Raw genomic sequence first — 21,782 nt, 5'->3', positions numbered from 1 at the left:
AATACACTGGACTCTTAGGAATATATTGATAATGCTCTCTTACTGGCTGGTTCATATTTTACTGTGAAGGTTGTGGATGACGAACCCTGCAATCCCACAGTACCCACAACACCAGAGCCTCTTCACACCCCAACTGTCATGTCTGAAGTGGTTCACATCATGCCAGCCACTTCAGAGCCCCATTGCAAGATGGCGCACATCCCACAGTCTACTCACAAGATGGCTGCCATTTCAAGACCTGTTCACGTCATGTATGTCACATGTATTTCACGTTTGGATTACAATAAAACTGCACTTGGGTTCATCACAGCTCCACTTCAGTTGGACTTGATCATTACACTTCTACAGTGTTGATGAGATTTGTTGAGAAATTAAGTCAGTGGATAATTACTATATACGTTCTGGCTTGGTTAAGCTTTGATGTTCTGCCTATAATATTGTCAAGGGACAATACTATAGAAATGAAACTTGGATATATTTTAGAGTAGTCAACATGCAGCTTGTATAGCAGTGTATGTTTATTGTCCCCTAAAAATAACTCAACATACAGCCATTATTGTCAACATAGCTGGCAACAAAAGTGAGTATACCCTCATTGTCTACATTTTTTGTAGTGATGTTTTTCCATTTAATCAGAACAGGATTGTCTGGATTAATGTTTGTTCTACAAAACTCCCTATCAGTCACAAGAAAGATAATAAAACCAGTTTAAGCATACTGTCTTCATGCACCAGATCACTTACGGATTTTCACTTTGATAATAGAGAGATGATCATAATTTCAACTGAACATGGAACTGCTTGTGTTCATTTTTGTGGCTGTAACTTCAGTTATATCTGACGGTATGTATTTTGTTTTCTCTCTCTAAGCTGATTTTGAAAACAAGACACATCATTAATTACATCATGTTTAAATCTCTGCAAACTTAAAGTACCCGTCAAAGTTTTGGATGCATTTGACTGAATTTATGCATGATCTCAAAAACATCCTGCTTCAAATGAGTTTGTGCTTGTTTATATATGCCACTCTGTTTATACATATCAATTCTGGGTTAAAAAAAAAAAAAAAAAAAAACACTGCTGGTTATTTGGCAACCCAGCGAACTCAGTAAATAATTGACAGAGGACATTATGACCCAGTTGTTACTGTAGGTTTTATACATTAACCCACTGGGTTAAACAACTTAATACTGAATATTCCTTTTAAATATAATTATGCACTCTAAAATTTCTTTTAAGTGCATTTTACAGGGCAACTCATTCAGAAAACTTTTAAAAAATGTTTAATTGTCACTAGCAGGCAAAAGCAGCCAGGAATCTGTAGTAAGAAGGGAAGGTATCAGTAAACTATGTATGTTTGTTCAAGTTCAATAAATCGCTGTCTTATGCAAGTATTTATGTTTGTAAAAGAAACAGCTTTACATTGTGTCTGTCAGTAGTTTGAAACCGGTGAGTACTGCGGCCACGGTCATGAAGCTAGTGAATTATAAATCGCATTTCTATTGTGCTAAATTGAGTTTTGGTGAACTCTGTGTGGATCTATTTGGTATTGCAGCTTGGCTTGAAGTTATGTATAGAAAAGCTCTTTTGTTGTTTGTTGTTGTTGTTGTTGTTGTTGTTTGGACCAAGTGATTTTTATGACAGTGCTGATCTGGAACTAGGCTTCTTAGGTTCTCATGTTACTCTGTGCACAAAAAAAAAAAAAAAAAAAAAAACCTTTGGTGTTTTATTTGACTCAGGACTACGTTTCAATAAACAGATTAATTCTGTCATCAGTCCATGTTTTTTCCATTTATGCTGCCTTGCTAAAGTTAAAACTTTTCTCTGCCTCAAGAATTTAGAAACAGTTATTCATGGATTCATCACCACACGTCTTTGACTATTGTAATTCACTTTATTATGGAATTAATAGTTCATCTATTGGCATTTACTACTTGTTCAGAATGCTGTTGCTAGGCTGTTGACCAGTAGTAAAGAAATTAATTGTATTACTCCCATATTGATGTCTCTGCGCTGACTACCATTTAAATTTAGAATAGAGGTTAAAATATTAGTTTTTGTTTATAAATCTTTTCATGGCTTCGCTCCAGGTTATCTTTCTGTTTTGGTTCTTCCTCATAACCCAACTAGGTCACTTAGGTCTGGAGATCTTGGATTTGTTTTGTCAGGGGTTTGGACTTGTTTTGCTTCATTTCCCCTGTCTTAGTTCATGTATTTCCTCATTTGGTCTCCTTGCTGTTCTTGTTTGGTTAATTGATTACTCCTTCACCTGTTCCTAATTATCTTGTGTATATTAGTTCCTGCCCTGTTCTGTTTCCCTTTGTCTGGTCTTAGTTTTATTTTGCTGTACGTGTGTTTATTAAAACAATCCTTGTTTATTTTGAGTTCTGTTTCTCCTGCATACTCCCTACAACATACACCAGGGGTGTCAAACTCGGGTCCTGGAGGGCCACAGCTCTGCAGAGTTTAGATGCAACCTTAGTTAAACACACCTGATCCAACTAATCAAGTCCTTCAGGCTTAATTGAAAACTCCGCCCACCAATATCTGGTTGACACTCAAGATTAAAAAAAGGCACATTCTTTTGAATGGCTTTAGTGGTGTAGGCAGTAGAGAGTCAGACTTACAGAATTGTCTTTTGACGCAATCAACCTGGGCTCGAATCCACAAGCGTTCTCAAGCGCGACCCGCTGGCTGTTTTCTGAAGAGCCTCTGTCTTTTTTCAGCTGACTACAAACACTTTGATGAACACATTAATTGAACATTTATTGTTAGACATGTGGCCTTTATTTATTTATTTATTTATTTATTTATTTATTTATTTATTTATTTATTTATTTATTTACTTACTTACATTTAGCATTTATGAAATGTACAGTACTGGAGCCTAACCTGAAAAACTAGACCAAACTTACCTGGACACGTAACTAATGTAGTTGTAGTTCATAGGCAGGGCTTATGCTTATTGTAAATGAGCGCGCACACCGGCCCTATTTTATTGGAATTCATTAACAAACATGTTTAACTATCAAATCTGATGTTTATGAAGCATTTGTGAATGACAGGAAGGTCTTTTTACTCTTTTTATTTATGCAAGCTTCATGGATGAGGCCCTGTGTTATTATTGCATCCTGTTAACGTATAAATATACTGAGGTGCAAATAGTGTCTGCCAATATACAGTAGAGATAGTATAATTACTATTTACACTCATTGCAAAGATTGCTGCTGGTCCAGGAAAGCATTGCAATCATGTGATGTAAATCTTGTATGATGGAAGATGTGTACAAGTGATCATAGGCTATAACCTGTCAGTGTAAATCCTGTATAAAATAGAAGTGTTTCCAATTAATAATGTACTGCATTTTAAAATCTTGATTGTGCACGTGTGTGTAGGTGTGTGTAGGTGTGTGTGGGTGTGTGTGGGTGTGTGTGGGTGTGTGTGGGTGTGTGTGGGTGTGTGTGGGTGTGTGTGGGTGTGTGTGGGTGTGTGTGGGTGTGTGTGGGTGTGTGTGGGTGTGTGTGGGTGGGTGTGTGTGGGTGTGTGTGGGTGTGTGTGGGTGTGTGTGGGTGTGTGGGTGTGTGTGTGTGTGTGTGTGTGTGGGTGTGTGTGGGTGTGTGTGGGTGTGTGTGGGTGTGTGTGGGTGTGTGTGGGTGTGTGTGGGGGGACAAGACATTGAGCCCAGGGCCTTCTGAATTCTTAATCCGGGCCTGGCGCTACCAATGGCCAGTCAATCTACTCTACAGCCAGTTACAGGCCCCCTCCTTGCCCGTGCTGTGGGGCTTCAGCCGTGCCAAGCCCTATTGTTAATGCAGCCCAAGTAGATGTTAACTGTGAAGTAAACTAAATAGATAAAATGTGAGACTACAGAATCTCAGAAAATAAACATTGACAATAGCCACTTTCACACATACAGACTTTACTGGAAAATGAAATTACCGGTACGTGCATGTACAAGTTAAGAACGTGCTGACATACAGTAAGACGTCTACTCTAGGCCAATCTAGAGCCATTGAAATTCAAAATTTAATGGCTCTGGGTCAATCATAACATTCCGATGCAGATTTGAATTTTACTCTGCGCTGTGTAGTTTGAAGTCACCTATTATGATATCTTTGAGCCAAAAGTAGCTGAATGAATGTGAACGTTTGACACGGACCACATATACCCCTCCATGTTTACAAAAACAACACCGGGAGGCACAACCGTTTAGAGGTAATTTCCATTTAACGATGTCACAGAATTTACCTGCAATTTGAAACCGATGTGTGAATTGTGCTTTTATTTTTTAATTTACCAGTAAAGTTGTTCCGGTAATTTTACGGCAATTTACTGGTATGACTATGTGAAAGGGGCTCTTTGGTGTGAAGTGTTTACTATTTGCTTTGTCAGTGAGGTTGGCCCAATTAGCTTTAGAGCAGCATTATAGATCTCTTCTGATGTACTTGTGACATGTTTCTGCTTGATCTTTTTTTTTTCCCCCCTATCCACAGCTCTTCTGATTAATTTGTTTTATAAACTATAGTAACTATTACAGCAAAGAACATTTCATAAAATGATTAGTGGCCGGTTACATAAACTGAGACTCTAAGACTGTGTCTTAACAACTACTGTGACCAACAACAACAACAAAACATGACTACCTTGTAAGACTTAGTCTAACCATTTTATACAACAGGCCATTGGTGGTCTTCTGTTTTCTCACATTAATCTATTTCAGACATTACTGTTTGCTGTGATTCCTTTTGTTTGTTTTTTTTTTCTCAGAAGGTTGTATTTCCTGGTTACCTGATTTGACCAGCTTTGCACCTTTTATCATAATGAAAATGAAAGCAGCTCTGTTGAACTCCAATCATCCCAATTTGTTTGTGAAAAAAGTCTGAAAGCAGACTTAAATAGTTAAGGGGGGTGGAGGGTAATTTATAGATCTGAAGAAGCACCAACGTATGTGTTCATATCAACAATATTTATGATAATGATACTCTTAATATTTTGCACTACAAGACATTACAATAAAAGCTTAATTTTATTTCTCTTTTGTTTGTTTTTTTCAGGGTTGATCGTTCGCAGTCCCTCTGGTCCTCTGGTTGCTCCTCTGCAATCTTCAGTGGTTTTACCCTGTTATGTTGATAAACCCTTACTAATGGAGGGTCTGGAGGTGGAATGGAGAAGAACAGACTCACAGACTCTGGTTCATCTGTATGAAGATGGTGAGAGTCGACCAGAGTCTCAGCAGGAGGATTATCATGATAGAGCTCATTTCTTTACTGATCAGATTCAACATGGAAACTTCTCCCTCCGTCTGGACAATCTGAGAGCTGAAGATGAAGGACAATACACATGTAGAGTTTATAGTCAGCAGGATTCTGGAGAAACTGTGGTTGAAATAAAAGCTGATAGTGTTGGTAAGTATTGACCACATGAGTTCCTTAATCTTCAATATAATTTTACAGAAAGTAATTACTGATTAATTAATTGCTACTTTATATTTTATGGTGTCATATAACTGTTTGTCTTTTAGAGCATTTGCAGGTATCAGGATCAGATGAATCCATATTTGTGTCTGTGGGTGAGGATGTCAGTCTGAACTGCTCCGTAGACTCTCACATCACACCTGAACACATTGAAGAAGTTTCATGGAAGAAAACAGATGAAGATGAAAATATTCTGGTTCTTCTTTACCAAAACAATAAGGCTTTACCAGATTCATCAGATGAGCGATACAGAGACAGAGTTGAGTTCTTCACTGCTGAAATCCCCAAAGGAAACTTCTCTCTCAGACTGAAGAGTGTCAGAACTGAGGATAAAGGAGTTTATATGTGTCATGTGTTTGCTGGAGAACTTTCAGCCAATGCAACTGTAGTACTGGAGCAACTGGGTGAGTAATGGATAAATAAATTGGTTGCCATGTTAGTTTTTCTCAGTCGCATTGGTGCATTTCTCAAATCATCCTTAACATTTGCAAAGACGTATGTGTGCATTTCTCAAAACAATTCGTACAAACAGCACAACACAATGGATTATTAGCATTACCTGATGTAAACTATAGCAATAGTTTGCATGACAGTTACTTTATTGAAATGCAGAAGGCTGCAATTCTTATGTGTGCCATATATCCATTTCAAAAGTACAAACGTACATATTACTGTATGTGAGATATTGATATTGAAAGACTAGATAGGACAAAAAAAAAAAAAAACATTACAGAGGCATTCGCTCATCTGCATGTTTCCTACCAGGTGTCAAATAGACTTTTATTAGATGTCTTTACTGTAAGATGTTTATGATTTAGAGTGTATGTAAAACTGACATCTTACACATGTGATGCACAAAAAGCGTACTAATAAATGTACTTGACAGTTTATGACAACTATATCATCCATTTTGCATTTAATGACTTATACAATGAACTAATGACTAGATGTTTTGAGGGGTAAGACTATTACACAGAGAACTATATAATACATTTTGAGCAACATGACACTAGCAACTGATAATGTAGGAAAACGCAGACAAATGTATATAATCAGTTGCATAAATGTACCAAAGCAATCGCAACTTGTTCAAAAGAATGAGAAACTACTATTATGATCTGCACAAGTGACTAGATGATGTGGAGGTTGAAAAAGTAGTTTTAAGAATTTCATTTCAGATTTGAGAAATGGACCAAAGCGACTGAGAAAAACTGTAATATTACATGCTAAATACTACCCACCTTTTCTTGGTAAACCCTTTCTTTGACACTAATTTAAGAATAAATTAATATTGGGTGACAAATACACCTGTAAATAGTGGTTAGGGCTGTCAAATTATTAATTGCGATTAATCACATACAAAACAAAAGTGTGAGTTTGCCTAATAAATGTGTGTGTACTGTGTGTAATTATTATGTATATATAAATACACACAAATAAATGTGTATATTTAAGAGAAATGTTACGTACAAAATATTTTTATTTATATATAATATAAATTATATAAAAATAACAATAAATACATATACTTGTAAATATTTCTTAGATATATACATGTATATATGCATTTATATATACATAATTATTACACATAGTAAACACACATATATTAGGCAAGTCAAACATTTTTGTATGCGATTAATCATGATTAATCATTTGACATCTCTAGTTTCTATACAATAACATCAGTAAATGTAAATATATTTTACATGATGTTGCATCAACACTATAAAGACCCATAACCTCAGCCAGAAAAACATGAACAAGACAAACATCATATTATTATCAAGAGAATCATTTATTATTTATAAATGATTTATTTTATACTAAAGTTATTATTACTGAGGGCTAAAATTTGGTGGTTTACAGCTTCAGCAGTTTTCCCTTGCTGGTATATGCCATTATGGGGCAAAACCTCTTTCTCAATTAACTGAGTAGTACATTTCAGCCAATACTTTGGTGGGTAGCATGGATATAACATATGTGTAGAATTCCACATCTTACAATAGTTATGTCAATGTTTCACAGGTTTCTCCATTTCACACATAATGGTGTTGATTCTCTGTATTGTTGCATCTGGATCTGCACTTCTGCTCTGCTGGCTGATCTACTGTAGATCACACAATGAAGGTTTATTATAACAACAACAACAATAATAATAATATCTCTGAATTTTAGTCAGACTGTCTGTCAAAAATATCAGAAACTTTTATTTATTTGTTTTTAAACTGACAAAGTTCTTCTCTCTCTTTGTAGGCACAACTCTGAGACTTCAAGTTTCACTTGCCATATGTCCAAACATTACTCTGTTTTTTACTTTCATCTTTTGCGGTTTCACTGAAAGTATATATATTTAGATATTTTACCCAACATTCTTCTTTTACTTTAATTCAGTTATATGTCAGTTATAAATCAGTCAAATCTGCACATTCAAGCTTTACATCAACTATAAAGCAAAGTCACATTACATGCTGCCACCTTTATGTTTGTTGGTATATTAACTTCATTTTGATTTCTTTTCAGGATTTTGGAATGAGATAATCATTTGTTGTGCTCTTTATATTCTGAGGCCTCTTATGTTGCTAAATGCTGCGCCATATCTAAATGATATTCAAAGTATGTTTTAATTTTAAACAATAGGAGAGCAATCCAGAGCGTTTTACTTCTGATGCAAATTTTAACACACCCAAATTTTTACAGGCATTAGAAGATGGATAAAGCATGTGAGTGTTGATGTTGAATATGCAGTTTTCTCAATAGTTTTTCATACAGGTATGCAAATCTAATATCCTATAATCATGCATGTCCATTATTGATTATGTATTTGTAGTTACTGACATTCGCAGTTTTATCTATTGTTAATATGTCAGATTCTGTGTCAGATTCAATCTGTAGCTATTGTGTGATCATACAAGCTTGAAATACAAAACTGCACGTTTTAAAAAATGCATTCTCCTGTTCTTAAACTTGTTAATGTTTGGTAACTTTTTCACATTATAGTTATCTTTGTACGTATTTGGGGAATAAGTCTGAATTATACAGCAGAAGACAGAAACATTGTAATAGGCATCTTTGCAGTGATGCTTCTGATGTGTTCCTGCATCTTAATTAAAGGTACAAATTTACTAGATTGTGTGGAAACCAGTTTTGAACATGTAACATTCATTGAAGTGCTACAAACTAAAAGGTGTTTCAGTTATTTGTACACAATAACCTTAAAGGAGAAGTCCACTTCTAGAACAACAATTTACAAATAATTTACTCACCCCGTTGTCATCCAAGATGTTCATGTCTTTCTGTCTTCAGTCATTTTTGAGGAAAGCATTTCAGGATCTCTCTCCATATAATGGACTTCAATTGTGCCCCCAATTTTGAACTTACAAAATGCAGTTAAAATGCAGCTTCAAAGGACTCTAAATGATCCCAGCCAAGGAAGAAGTGTCTTATCTAGCTAAATGATCTGTCATTTCTTTTCGAAAAATACATTTTTTATACTTTAAGCACAAAAGCTCATGTAGCACTAGCTCTGGGTTGCTCATCCACAATGCTACATACTACAGAATCACATCGAAAGGTAACGCGTGTCATAGGCGGAACTACAGACCCAGTGGTTACAAAGCAAATGTGCAAAGACTAAGGAAGTGCAAGTAAGTCTCTCCATTATATGGAGAGGAATCCTGAAATGCTTTCCTCAAAATCCATAATTTCTTTATGACTGAAAACAAAAAGACATGAACATCTTGAATGACAAGGGGGTGAGTAAATTATTTGTAAATTGTTGTTCTGGAAGTGGAGTTGCCCTTTAAAACAGATTTATCAATGTGGATCATTAAAGAAGCAGGAGACGAAAAGGGATCAAACAAAACAAAAAAGCATAGACAATATAGATTAGCAAGAGATAGACGAAACAGTTAACATAATACTTCCCAAATGCATGATTGTTTTCTTTTATACACACATACAAACAAGTTTAATAGTATCATAACTACCAAGTGTTCTACTACTATTAGTAGAATATTACTAAACAAAATCATTACTCTTTTCATGTTTTTCAGTTATTTAAAAATTAATGTCATAAGTCAAATAATAACATCTTTAATATGTTTTTTTGTTTGTTTGTTTTCTTGTTTTTTTTTTTTTTTTTTTTTTTTTTTTTTTTTTTTTTTTTTTTTTGGTCCACTTATTTTGTGTTGATTTAATTGTTATATAGGACTGACTACTATCAGAGAACAAAATGCATCTGAAAATGATCAGCTGTGTGAAAAGATTCTTAGCAAATTAATAGGTACAGCTGATTTCTTTTACTATGCTGTACCTTCAATGCAGTTTGTGCTCTTGTGTTATGGTTTTGGAGCTTCAAGAAATGGTGAGTAACTTTTCAGTAAGTAGTTGAGTGATTTTAACAAGTTTTAAGACAGAATTTGACGTGCCCACATTAAAATTATTATTTTCTATTATTTAGCGTCCTTAATTTTGGGACCTTTAATTATGGTGACGGTATTCCGTTGGAATTATGTATGTGAGACAAAGTGCATGTGTAAGTATGTAAACCAATTTTATTCTTTTTTTCTTGGTATAATTACAGTAGCTATATGTAGACAAATTATGTGAGTAATGTTCATGTCATTTGATGGATTTTGAGTTAAAGATTTGATGGATAGTGCTGAATGAGTAAAAGATTTAAAATGTCCATCTCTTCCATCTGAAATTTTAGTTCACCAACTTAGCTATCAGTATAATATACTTCATGAACAAGACAGACAGACAGAGACAAATGGATAGACGGACAGACGGACAGATAGATAGATGGATAGATAGATGGATAGATGGATAGATGAGCATCTTTGCTAATCCAACAGTGTAAATTTTATATTAATAATAAATGAGAATTTTTTTTTTTTTTTTTTTTCCTCTTAGGTAAACCCATTATATGGAGGACAATATGGTTACTTTACATGTTTGTGTCAAGTTTAGTAATGGTCTACTTTTACCTTACAACTATGAAAAGTGAAAAAGGTATTATGTTTGTATAAACTAGAGATCTTTAAAGAGCTAATAAAGTATGCTTGCAAAACGAATATTTAAAAAAAAAAAAAAAAAAAAAAAAAAAAACACTGGTATGGTAGCGATTTAATTTATTACTCTTTCTTTTCTTTTATTTACAGATTATGTTGGATGGGCCTGCACTGCTGGGTTTCTCCATTTATTATGGGCAATGACATATTTCCCATATATATTAGATGATATGGGTATAGTATTCCTAATTTACTTTTGTTCATGTTCTTTGTGTAACTATTTTTTTTTCTCTTTAGTTTTACTATGTTTTTCATGATATCTGTTTCTTCCCGTTCTTAACTTAGCTGTCTGTGTTTGAAAAAGTAAGCATTAGAATAGATATAAAAATTGTTTGCCATATGTGATAAAGCACAAAACTAAAAACTCAAGAAACTTTAACAGTGATGTTAACAAATATAGGTGCCAACCAAGAGATTCATTGCATTTAATAAAATGATAGTCAACTGTAACTATAAGCATCTTATATAAATTGACTGACTGAATATCAGTAAATTAACATACCATTTCTTTTGTTTCATGTTGCTTCATAAAATGTTTCATTACGAATCTTTGTTCATCTGTTTAACTTAATTTACATTACAGATTATCCCCGTAAAATCTCGGTGTATCTGTTTGGATCAGTCGGTGTTGTTTTAGTAATCTCTGTTGTAATGATGACAGAACTGATACTGAAAACAGGTGCGTAAACATTTCTTAATGAAATCAAGAAAGCTGGGTAGCTGATAAACAATCTAATTGTTGTATATAAGGTGATTAGAATTACTTAGTTTTCAATATATTAATTTACTGATTCTTATTTTCAGTAAATGGTAAACGTAAAGTGGGGGATCTGAGAAACATTGTATTTCCATCTGAAAGTGTCTTCGTCTTACTTGCGATGACTGCACAATTTTTTAAGTTCTGTAAGTAAAATGTTTTATTACTTGTGCTTTATTTTTGTTCCATTTGTTTTGAACAAAAACCTAACCTAGTTTCTGTTAAACTTTCTGGGATGTTATAAAAGTAACCATTACACCAGGCTGCAGGAATTTTTTTTTTTTTTTTTTTTTTTTCTTCAGACTATAGCTATTGTTAGAAGAATTTTCTAAAATCGTCTTTATAATATTGTTTATTGCTTTTATTTGTTTATTTATTTGTTTGTTTGTTTGTTTGTTTGTTTATTATTTATTTATCACGTGTTCTTTGTGTTTTGGTTCAGTTTTCCTGCTTCCTGTTTCTGTTTCTCTTATATAATACTATGGTTTTTGATTAATAACCCCGCACCTGTTATTGATTACGCTCGTTTGTCCATGTATTTAAACCCCATTCTGTTCAGTCTTTGTTTGTCCGGTCACAGTTACTTTTATGTTGTGCATTTCCTCACGTTCTGCTTGTTTATTAAATATATATTTCTTTGGACTCGCTATTGTCTCCGTCGCCTTCCTTCCTGCCGACAGTTGACCGCACCTAACAATATGATGGCTGAGCATAACTCGGGCATATTTTCTTGATTCAGCCAGTTGCATAATCATGCAGAGAGTAAAATCCTACTTGAATCTCGAAATCCATCACTGAATCAGCGCAGTTCAATAGCTCAATCCGTTCGCTAAAGTTGTCTTACTGTGCTGCTGTATTTCGTGCTTGTTCGAAACCCATGCGAAACAAGCTTTTTTTTTTTTTTTTTTTTTTTTTTTTTTTTTTTTTATTTCCGCCTCTACGGGCCATCATACCAATAATTTGTAATCTTTACAAGAATACCAAAATCATGTAATGAGCAAGTGTGCGTTTATTAGACAGCTTAATATCAGGTCAGTTTGTGCTTTCAGAATCGGCAAATCTGCCACTGTCGTTCCATCACATCTGGTGCGGAGGACCTGAACCAGGAAGTTGGTCACCAGATAACACGGTCACCAGTTAAACCGTAACACCGGGAATCCCCACATACCGCACCAACAACTCAGAACGCCTGTGGCCCAGCCCCAAACACCCCAGCATCCTCCAAAGCTCCATCGTCGTCCTCAGCCCATAATCACTGGCACAAGCCTGCCGGCCACTCTGCGCTCAAGCCCACCAGCCTCTCATATGTAGGATGACCACCCGTCCCGCTTTGCGTTGTACTGCACAGTATTTTCACCCCTTGTCCCGCACGTGGCATACTGAGAAAATGTGCCGCATTTTCATCAGTCTGTTGGTTTTTAACGATCATATTAAGAAAACATCCATGCGTTCTTTTGCTTTTTTTTAAGAAAGCTTTTTATTTATTCTTTTTGCGGCATAGTTTCTGCGCAAAGGATTTGCGGGCCTCATCAACTTATCCAAAACCACCGACGGAAATGGTCGAGTGCACACGGAAAAACACGATATTCTCCATTTATTTTAACTAATTAAAAAAATAATAAAAAAATCAATGCAGGTTTCAGACGCGACTTTCTTCATATTTTAATAGTTCGTTTGAGGCGGTTTTTATGGCTTTATGTTAATGACAAATGTCTAGAGCGCATTATTGTAATGCGGGGCGCATCAAAAAGCACAAATCTCTTCTCTCGCAGGTGGATTCTGTTTACTCATAAAAAAAGACGTGCTTTCTCTCGCTTGCATGTGCACGCTCAGAGAAACAGGTCAGCGCATATGACAACGGATGTAATCAGTATTTACATCGCATAACAGTAGAAAATGTATCAGTCTCACACGTGTCCCGCATTGTCCCGCAAAATCACATCTATGTCCCGCAACAGCCCTATTGCCAGGTGGTCACCCTACTCATATGGCAAGCCATTTAAACATCATGGACATGGCGCTCCCTCTGGAGTTCTCTGCCCCTGTTCTCTCTCCTTCGCCTCCGCTGGTCTCATCCAGCCCTCCTGAGTTTCCTTCATCTCCTACGTCTCTGCTGGTCCCGTCCAACTCCCGTGAGTCTCCTTTGTCTCCAATGTCTCCGCTGGTCCCGTCCAGTCTACCTGAGTCTCCTTTGTCTTCTTTGTCTCTGCTGGTCCCGTCCAGCCCTCCAGTGCCCGGTCCTCCTGAGCACTCTCCTCCAGAGCCCATGCCTCCTGAGCGCCCACTTGAGCCAGCGCCTCCAAAACTCTTCCTGGCCTGTGGACCTTTAAATTTCCCCCAGAAAATTTTGGGGTTAGGGCTGTATTCCCATGGCCATATTGGTCGGGCCAGAGGTTAAGGCCATGGAGGCCATCCAGCAATGGCTCCCTGAACTGCCTGCTCTGCCATGGCCTCACCATGGTTTCCCTAGCTCCCTGATCCACGATGGAGGCCTTCTTTGTCTCTACCCTGTGCCTGGCCTCCACCAACCTCCAGGGCGCCCATTCCCCCTTCCCAGTGGAACTGTTACCGCATCAAGACACGAAGTCTCCTTCGTCTCCTAGGTGTCCGCTGGTCCCGTCCAGTCTACCTGTGTCTCCTTCATCTCCTATGTCTCCACTGGTCCCGTCCAGCCCTCCAGTGCCTGTTCTTCCGGTGCCCGCTCCTCCTGAGCACCCTCCTGAGTCATCGCCTCCAGAACTCTTCCTGGCCTGTGGACCTTTAAATTTCCCCCAGAAAATTCTGGGGGAGGCATGGTTCCCCGAGCTCCCTCATCCACACTGGAGGCCTTCCTTGTCTCCACCCTGTGTCTGCCCTGCACCAGCCTCTCCCCAGTTATCCTGCTTCCTGTTTCTGTTCCTTGTGTGTTACTATGGTTTTTGATTAATAACCCTGCACCTGTTATTGATTACGCTCGTTTGTCAATGTATTTAAACCCCATACTGTTCAGTCTTTGTTTGTCCGGTCAAAGTTACTTTTATGTTGTGTATTTTCTCACGTTCTGCTTGTTTATTAAATATATATTTGTTTGGACTCCCCATTGTCTCCTTCGCCTTCCTTCCTGCTGACACAATATGACAGTTACATTGAAGGAAGTACATTTTGCAAAATCCAGAAACCTGACACAACCAGTTTCTATTGTTTTGAAATGCTTCAGCTGAGCTCATCGGTGACCTTAAATGTTTTTCTCTTTCTAAAATGAGACAGATAAAACTGAGAGAAGGTCAGAGCCTGCTGCTCAGGTTAGTTTTTTTTTTTTTTTTTTTTTTTTTTTTAAATTAAATGAGAATTCTGTAATTATTTATTCATCCAATGTCATTGTAGATATTGCTGTCTTTTTCTCTTTGTTTTTCTCAGTTGAACACAAAGGCATTTTGAAGCAACTTTTTCTCTTTTAGAGACAACAACACCCCATAGTGACCAAACTTTGCCTTCTGTGTTCAATGGATAAACTAACAAACACTAACTAAATAAATAAATGCATACATACATACATTAATTCATTCATACATACATGCATACATACATAAATAAGCTGTGTGAGTAATCCGAGCCACTAACTTGTGGGCAGTAGCAATGCTTTGGATGACCCAAGTTCAAATCTCAGCTTGAGATCCTTCTTGATCCCTCCAAACAAGAGCGCAATAATGAATGCGATAATTCTGTCAAAAACAATGACGGTACATTTATTTTGGGTGAACTATTGCTTTAAGGTTACATATGAGTGTACCAAATGATGATTAAAATTTCAACGTACTTACATATACATAGCTTACATAAAAATATCTATATTTGTTGACACTGTTTAAATATGTCTTGATGTTCACAGAACACAGCGGAAGCTCATGAAACACTTATGGGACCAAACTCTGGTATGTTTCCTGTATATACATATACATGTACATGTACTTTTATTATGTACATATAATTATTATTTTTATTATTATTATTATTATTATTATTATATTTTGATGTCTGCATTTACATCTGCAAGACATTTAGAAAATGTCTGATTTAGAATGTAAGTAAAATTGACCTATCAAATGTTTGTACAGATGCTTTTTTTTTTTTTTTCTTTTGGATGAAGCGATCTTTATCTTGCAGATATGTGTCCTAACATTTTGAAACGTAATATGATTTTTTTTTTTTTTTTTTTTAATTATGGATGGAGAAAAAGCTGCTGTTGACTGGCTGTTGTAAATAGACTGTGATTACATTTGAATATGAGACCACTCATATAAACTTACAATGAGCAGGCTAATTGCAACAAAAAAAGAAACACAGTGGAGATAGAATGCAAGTTAAAAATGCAGTATGTCGTACGAACAGCTATTGGTTGAAATGGGTACTGCAGTCCAAATTCAAAATATTGGAGAGAGTTTATCCCGAATCAGGGTATCTTCCGTCCATTCGTTTTTTGATTTAAAGTGCCCCTATTATGCGTTTTCAAATATGTCCTTTCATGCAGTGTGTCATGTAGCTGTATGTGAACATAAACTATCTGCAAAGTTGTGAAGCTGACAGTGCACGATACATAAAGTTATTGTCTATCAAAAAAGAGTCGACTCACACTTGCCTAAACGAGTCGTCAGGATTTAGAGTCTTTTTCTGTTACGGCCACACGTCACGAAGTAACAGATTTGCATAATGTCCACCCATGTTCTACATCGCGAGCAACTTGCCCGCCCATACATTTCCATGAGGTTTATGTCACATGGAAATGTACACGTACATTATACGGAAGACGCTGTATCCTACGCTGTGAGTAAAGCTGTTTTATATTCACTTCCAAAAGATGATGAATCTACAAAAATTGTATTTTCTGGCGATCGTTCAAATACGTAGTTGTGTATGTTTTGTTGTGTAACAACCCTGCACGTCTTGCTAACCGGCTAAATCACGCTTGTGTAGTTCTGTTGTTCAGCTGTGGACCCACTGTAGTCTGACAATTTGTGATTGATGCAGCTTGACTGTCTGTCTGTCTCATTAGTTTAAGTAAGGATGGCGCACGCAGCGGCTTTCACACCGAATGCGGAAAGCGTTGTGCTATGAAACCCGTTCATTTCAATGCCTTCCGCCCTGCAAGGACGGCTTGTTTCGGTCTCGACCAAAGCGGACGCGCCGCCGACAAAGTTCAAATGAGTTGTTCAAATGAATTTTTGCCGCTGCGCTCTGAAGGGCTAAACTAAACCCAACGGCCAGCGCAGCGCTTTCCGCGTTCGGTGTGAAAGCCGCTTAATGCATTATACAATGTTGAAGTTTACAACATAGAGGTGTGCCCAGTTCGGTTACAAAAGCAAATTGCGAGCACTTTCCACGGTAGACCGTGCTAACTGGTCGATCAGCCACTTCAGCCGTTTCATCGTCAGACTCTGGCTGGAATTGTTATGGTAAAATCGATGCCATCTTTTCTATGTATTCACAAGTCTCCAGTGTAGAGGGCTGCATTGGGATTGGGACCCAACGCAAATCTCGCGGGAGCGGGCGGTTTGAACTTTGCTGCGGGCGGGAATGGGCGGCTAAAAAAAAACACTGCGGGATCGGGAGGTAGCCTAGCGACATGATGGAGATGTCATGGCTTTGGTTAATAATTGCAAAACTGCTGTTTTCATGTAGTTTATCATTGTATTTTTTTGCAAAGCAGTCTATTTTTATGTGCCGTGTGATGGTGCAACGTTTTTGATAAAAACGAAATTATATTCGAATGTATTGTGTGTTTTGTCTTTCTGTGTCCTCATAGGCTAGCTGCTTTCAGACATGCTTTCAGCACATTTACACCAGGACCAATCAAGCCTACGAAATACTTCAATAGCCAAATTCAAAGTATTTGAAGTCTAAAGAAACGCGCGGTAGCCTAAGAGTTTTAGATGTCCCCGATAGCCCAGGCTACTATTCATCTTCCCTACCAGTGCCTCAGAATACATGCAGGCCAGGGAAATAAACAAACATGAATCTCTTTAATAATAGCAATACAAATACGTTTTTTTTTCCCTGCGGGACGGGAGAAGACACAAAATCAATGCATCTCTATTAACGCATCTCTGCAGGAATAAATTCACAGTTTTGCGGGTGCGGGCGGGAGTGGACATACATATTGCGGGAGCGGGCGGTAATGGTCAGAAATTCGGCGGGTGCGGGGCGGGAGCGGGATGAAGAAAACAGTCCCGCGCAGGGCTCTACTCCAGTGCTGTCAGTCAGTTATGGCAATGGGCGTTTCGTTCTCCGACACGCTGTACGCGGTAGACCAATCATAAAGGACTGCACCATCTGACCAATCACAGCAGTGAGGGCTCACGGAAAGGAGGGGTTTAGAGAGACTGATTCTTTGAACTGCTTCGTACGAGTCCTTTAGGAATCATTTAGAAATGGGGTAAAATTAAATCTATTTTTGGAGAAAACTGAAGTGTTTTTTGACCTTGCATACATGTAAACCTGTTTTAGGAGTCTCATGAAACAATATTAGCAACCTTTGAAATGGCATAATAGGGGCACTTTAATATTGAAAGAAGAAACATGAGAAAACGGCTCCTTTTTCGTTTTTTCATTCTTTCCAGAAAAACGAAAAACAAGAATTCAGCTTGATTTTTTTCGTTCAGGGGTGGAAAAATGAATAAACAGCTTAAATACTCAATTTCTACAAGTCGGCGAAACGAAACGCCCCTTTCTACCGATTGGTCAGCCGAAGATCAAACCGTACCCCAGTCAGTTCTTCTGCAGAGTTTCGCACTGAATAATCCTCCAGCTGGTGCACTTGAACGGATAATTAACGCGTTTATTGCAAATACATTTAATCTTTTTTGCTCACGAAACAACCACACTGACGAATGGCTCGACACAACCCCTACCGGGGCAGAGCCTAGACAGGGCTTTCTTCTGTGTGCTATTCTCAAAGTGCCACGTTTTTTATCATGAAACATGCTGTGATTTATTCCAAAGTAACATGACCGTAAATGACAGAGTATTAAGTTGTTTCCGCTGCTGAGGAAAGAAATTCCAATGATGGCGCTGGCGCCTCGCGCGCTCACACAACGTACCAATGCACTGTTCATTATCAAAGTAAAGGCACCGTCAACCAAACATATAAGAAGTTATTACGCTTAATTAAATGTGTCTGTTGTACAATAGCCTATAGGCAAAATGTAACTTGTATAGTTGCTGACTGTTGTTTTGCTTGCATATTGGGACCCGAAGCCTTCTTTACAAAAATATTTTAGCAGGTAAATCGCAAAGAGGCTATGAAAACTTTGGAATTAAATGCCTTTCTGCGTTTAAAATAAATGTTGTTTATAACGGCACTAAATAGGCTAGCACATTTTTATTTTACATGGCTACTTATATTTTTTTATTCTTGTTTGTTTTCTGAATACCATTCATTTAAGGATTTGAAGTGAAGTGAGGTGAAGTAAATGTTAATAGTGTTTCTGTGCACAACGACTTGCTCCGGTTGTCAAATAGTCAGAATGACAGTTCTTGTGTGAACGTTAGGCTTACACCAGAGTCAATGCCTATTCTTTCCTTTTTGTATTACTGTTTAAAAAATTTTTAATGTACAACTAATCTAATTATTTGTATCTTTTTTTTTTTTTTAAACTTATTTGTCGACCAGGGTAGGCTGCCATCAAAAAAACAGCCATCAAACCCTGCCAACTAATGCAAAGCGTAAGTAAATTTATGTCTGCATAGAAGAAAGCCCAGTCCAGGCTCTGCCCCGGTACGGGTAGTGTCGAGCCATCGTTAGTGTGGTTGTTTCGTGAGAAAAAGATTAAATGAAGTTACAGTAAACGCGTTAATTATCCGTACAACTGCAGCAGCGGAGGAGTATTATTCTGCGCGGGCACGGTTTGATCTTCGGCTGACCAATCGGTAGAAAGGGGCGTTTCGTTCCGCCCACGTGTAGAAATCGAGTATTTAAGCTGTTTATTCATTTTTCCACCCCTGAACGAAAAACGAAAAATCAAGCTGAATTCTTGTTTTTCGTTTTTCTGGAAAGAATGAAAAAAACGAAAAAGGAGCCGTTTTCTCATGTTTCTTCTTTCAATATTAAATCAAAAAACGAATGGACGGAAGATACCCTGATTATCCCGCCCCTTCTTCCTCAGATTCGACGCTCATGTGGGTGGTCAAATTAAGGAACAATCACAATTTCAATTCTCCAATTTTTATATACAAGGAATGCAACAATATTGTTAGGTTTAATATGTACCTCAGTTTTTTTTTGTTTTTTTTTTTGGTCTAAATGGTTCCATAAAGAACCTTTAACATCTGAAGAACCTTTCTGTTTCACAAAAAGGTTCTTTGTGGTGTAAGAAGGTACTTCGGAAGTTAAAAAGTGGTTCTTTAAAGAGCCTTTGACTGAATGGTTCTTTGTGGAAGCAAAAATGGTTCTTCTATGGCATTACTGTGAAGAACCTTTTAAGCACCTTTATTTTTAAGAGTGTATATTCTGATGTGAAGAATTGTGAAAAGTATATACAGTACTGGGCAAAAGTTTTAGGCCACTAGTATTTTCACCAGATAAAAATGGTTTAAAGTAAGTTATTTCTATCTTTTGCTGTAGTGTGTCAGTAAAAACATATTTACATTTCCAAACATTCTGTTTCCCATTAATTGTAATAATCTAGTGAGATTTTTGTTTGCACAAGGAGTCTGACAACAGCCGGTGCTCCACATCTGATCTCACCATCATCCAGTCTTCCTGGAATGACATGAAGACACAGAACAAACTGAAACAGTAAATCCAGAAGAACTGTGGCAACGTCTCCAAGATGCTTCAAGAGACCTACCTGCAAAGCTACCTGAAAAATTTTGCGCAAGTGCACCTAGGGCAAAAGCTGCTGTAAACGCAAAGAATGGTCGTACCAAATGTTGATTTCATTTAGTTAATAGAAGGTAATTGATAAAGAAAATCTATTTATGACAGCATCCTCATTTTACAGCATTTTTACACAAGTGCCTGAAACTTTTAACAGTGCTGCAGCTTTGCAGGTAGGTTTCTTGAAGCATCCTGGAGACTTTGTCACAGTTCTTCTGGATTTAGTCTGTCTGAGTTTGTTCTGTTTCTTCATGTCATTCCACACAGACTGGATCATGATGAGATCAGATCTCTGTGCAGAGCACTCGCTGTTGTCAGACTCCTTGTGCAAACAAAAATCTCACTGGATTATTACGATTAATGGCAAAATGAATGTTTGGAAATTGTAATCTGATATTTCCTACTGATACACTATAGCAAAAGACAGACTTTAACTGACTTTAAACCATTTTTTAACTGATGAAAATGCTAGTGGCCTAAGACTTTTGCACAGTACTGTATATTTCTTTATTCAACACTAACACTATATTCTGTATATACTATACACTATATTCACTACATAACTGAGAAAGGCCTACTAAACATGCCCTCAACATCAGTGTTCATCAATCAATTCAGTGATTTGCATGTACTACTTAGTAGAAATTGATGATTAAATCAGAGTGATGATTCACTAAGGTTGAATGTTCAATCCAGGAATCAGCTTTAGTGCATCTGTGCTTTGAGACTTCACCCTAAATCTCTTTTCTCTCACTGATCTTAACGCACAGGGATTTCAGACATGACTTGTTCACAGTGTTGTCAGGTTAGTGCCACTACACTGATCTGAGATTTACAGTCAACCTGAAATTTACTTCAAATATTTAACATACACCGCTTTCTTGAACCTAGCATTGTATAGTAAGAATACTGTTCACTTTGTGACAAATTGCTCATGTTCATATTCTAAATCACTTGCAAATTGCATAAAAGTAAATATAAACACATCAAATATAAATGCACATACTTCTAATCCAGGAAGCAGCAAGGTCTAATGACCTTCCAGCTACCAGATCAAATGAGAACCAGGATTCTCAGGTGAATATCTTTTAAAAGATATTAAAAGATATGCAAGATGTTTTCTTGCACTACTATTAAAGGTTGCTTATTTTGCTTAAATATTTTTATTCTGAATCTAGAATGCAGAAGGGCTTAAAGAAACTCCTACTAATAGATCAAACCTGAACCAGAAAACAGAGGAATCATGTGAAATGAATCCTCTACTAAAGACTGAAAATCAGGAGGCTGGTAGGAGTGACGCGACAGAAATTGATCCACTGGTCTCACAAATATGATCAAAACTTGAGGATTTTCTGAATGTATACAAGTAGTAGTCTATTTTATGTTAAAGTTTTAAAATTTTAAAATGTAATATAATCTAATTACAAGTACTCCATTTTTTGTAATCTGATTATGTAATCCAGATTATATATAATCAGTTACTACTCAGCTCTGTTGAGGAAATATCTGTATAAAACTGTATTAATGTGGACAAAATTACTGACTGCACTTTTAAACAACTGTCCAAAAGCATCATTACACTGTAAATATCTAAATATCACTGTAAATGTCTTGCCTTGAACACAG

At 36.9% G+C, this 21,782-nt stretch overlaps 1 protein-coding gene across 1 annotated transcript; it reads left to right on the top strand.

The window, feature by feature from the left end:
- Positions 1-752: 752 nt before the first annotated feature.
- On the top strand, positions 753-21,517 carry LOC127157644 (uncharacterized). Its single transcript, XM_051100889.1, has 19 exons — positions 753-842; positions 5,054-5,404; positions 5,521-5,877; positions 7,502-7,603; positions 7,730-7,816; positions 7,997-8,089; positions 8,174-8,245; positions 8,474-8,587; positions 9,684-9,839; positions 9,936-10,010; positions 10,391-10,489; positions 10,639-10,722; positions 11,132-11,227; positions 11,353-11,451; positions 14,552-14,586; positions 15,174-15,216; positions 20,927-20,961; positions 21,174-21,233; positions 21,335-21,517. Exons 1-19 carry the CDS (start codon positions 791-793, stop codon positions 21,488-21,490), a joined length of 2,166 nt encoding a protein of 721 aa, XP_050956846.1. The 5' UTR covers positions 753-790; the 3' UTR covers positions 21,491-21,517.
- The last annotated feature ends 265 nt before the right edge of the window (positions 21,518-21,782 follow it).

This window comes from Labeo rohita, unplaced genomic scaffold, assembly GCF_022985175.1.
Source record: "Labeo rohita strain BAU-BD-2019 unplaced genomic scaffold, IGBB_LRoh.1.0 scaffold_114, whole genome shotgun sequence".
Lineage (NCBI taxonomy): Eukaryota > Metazoa > Chordata > Actinopteri > Cypriniformes > Cyprinidae > Labeo > Labeo rohita.
The sequence above is the reverse complement of the archived record's forward strand: the minus strand, read 5'-3'. Positions and strand labels throughout refer to the sequence as shown.

Coding starts and splice junctions, on each gene's coding strand:
- LOC127157644 (XM_051100889.1), top strand. CDS start 791: ATGGAACTGCTTGTGTTCATTTTTGTGGCTGTAACTTCAGTTATATCT. Junction 843..5,053: donor AACTTCAGTTATATCTGACG/GTATGTATTTTG, acceptor TGTTTTTTTCAG/GGTTGATCGTTCGCAGTCCC. Junction 10,011..10,390: donor ATGTGAGACAAAGTGCATGT/GTAAGTATGTAA, acceptor TTTTCCTCTTAG/GTAAACCCATTATATGGAGG.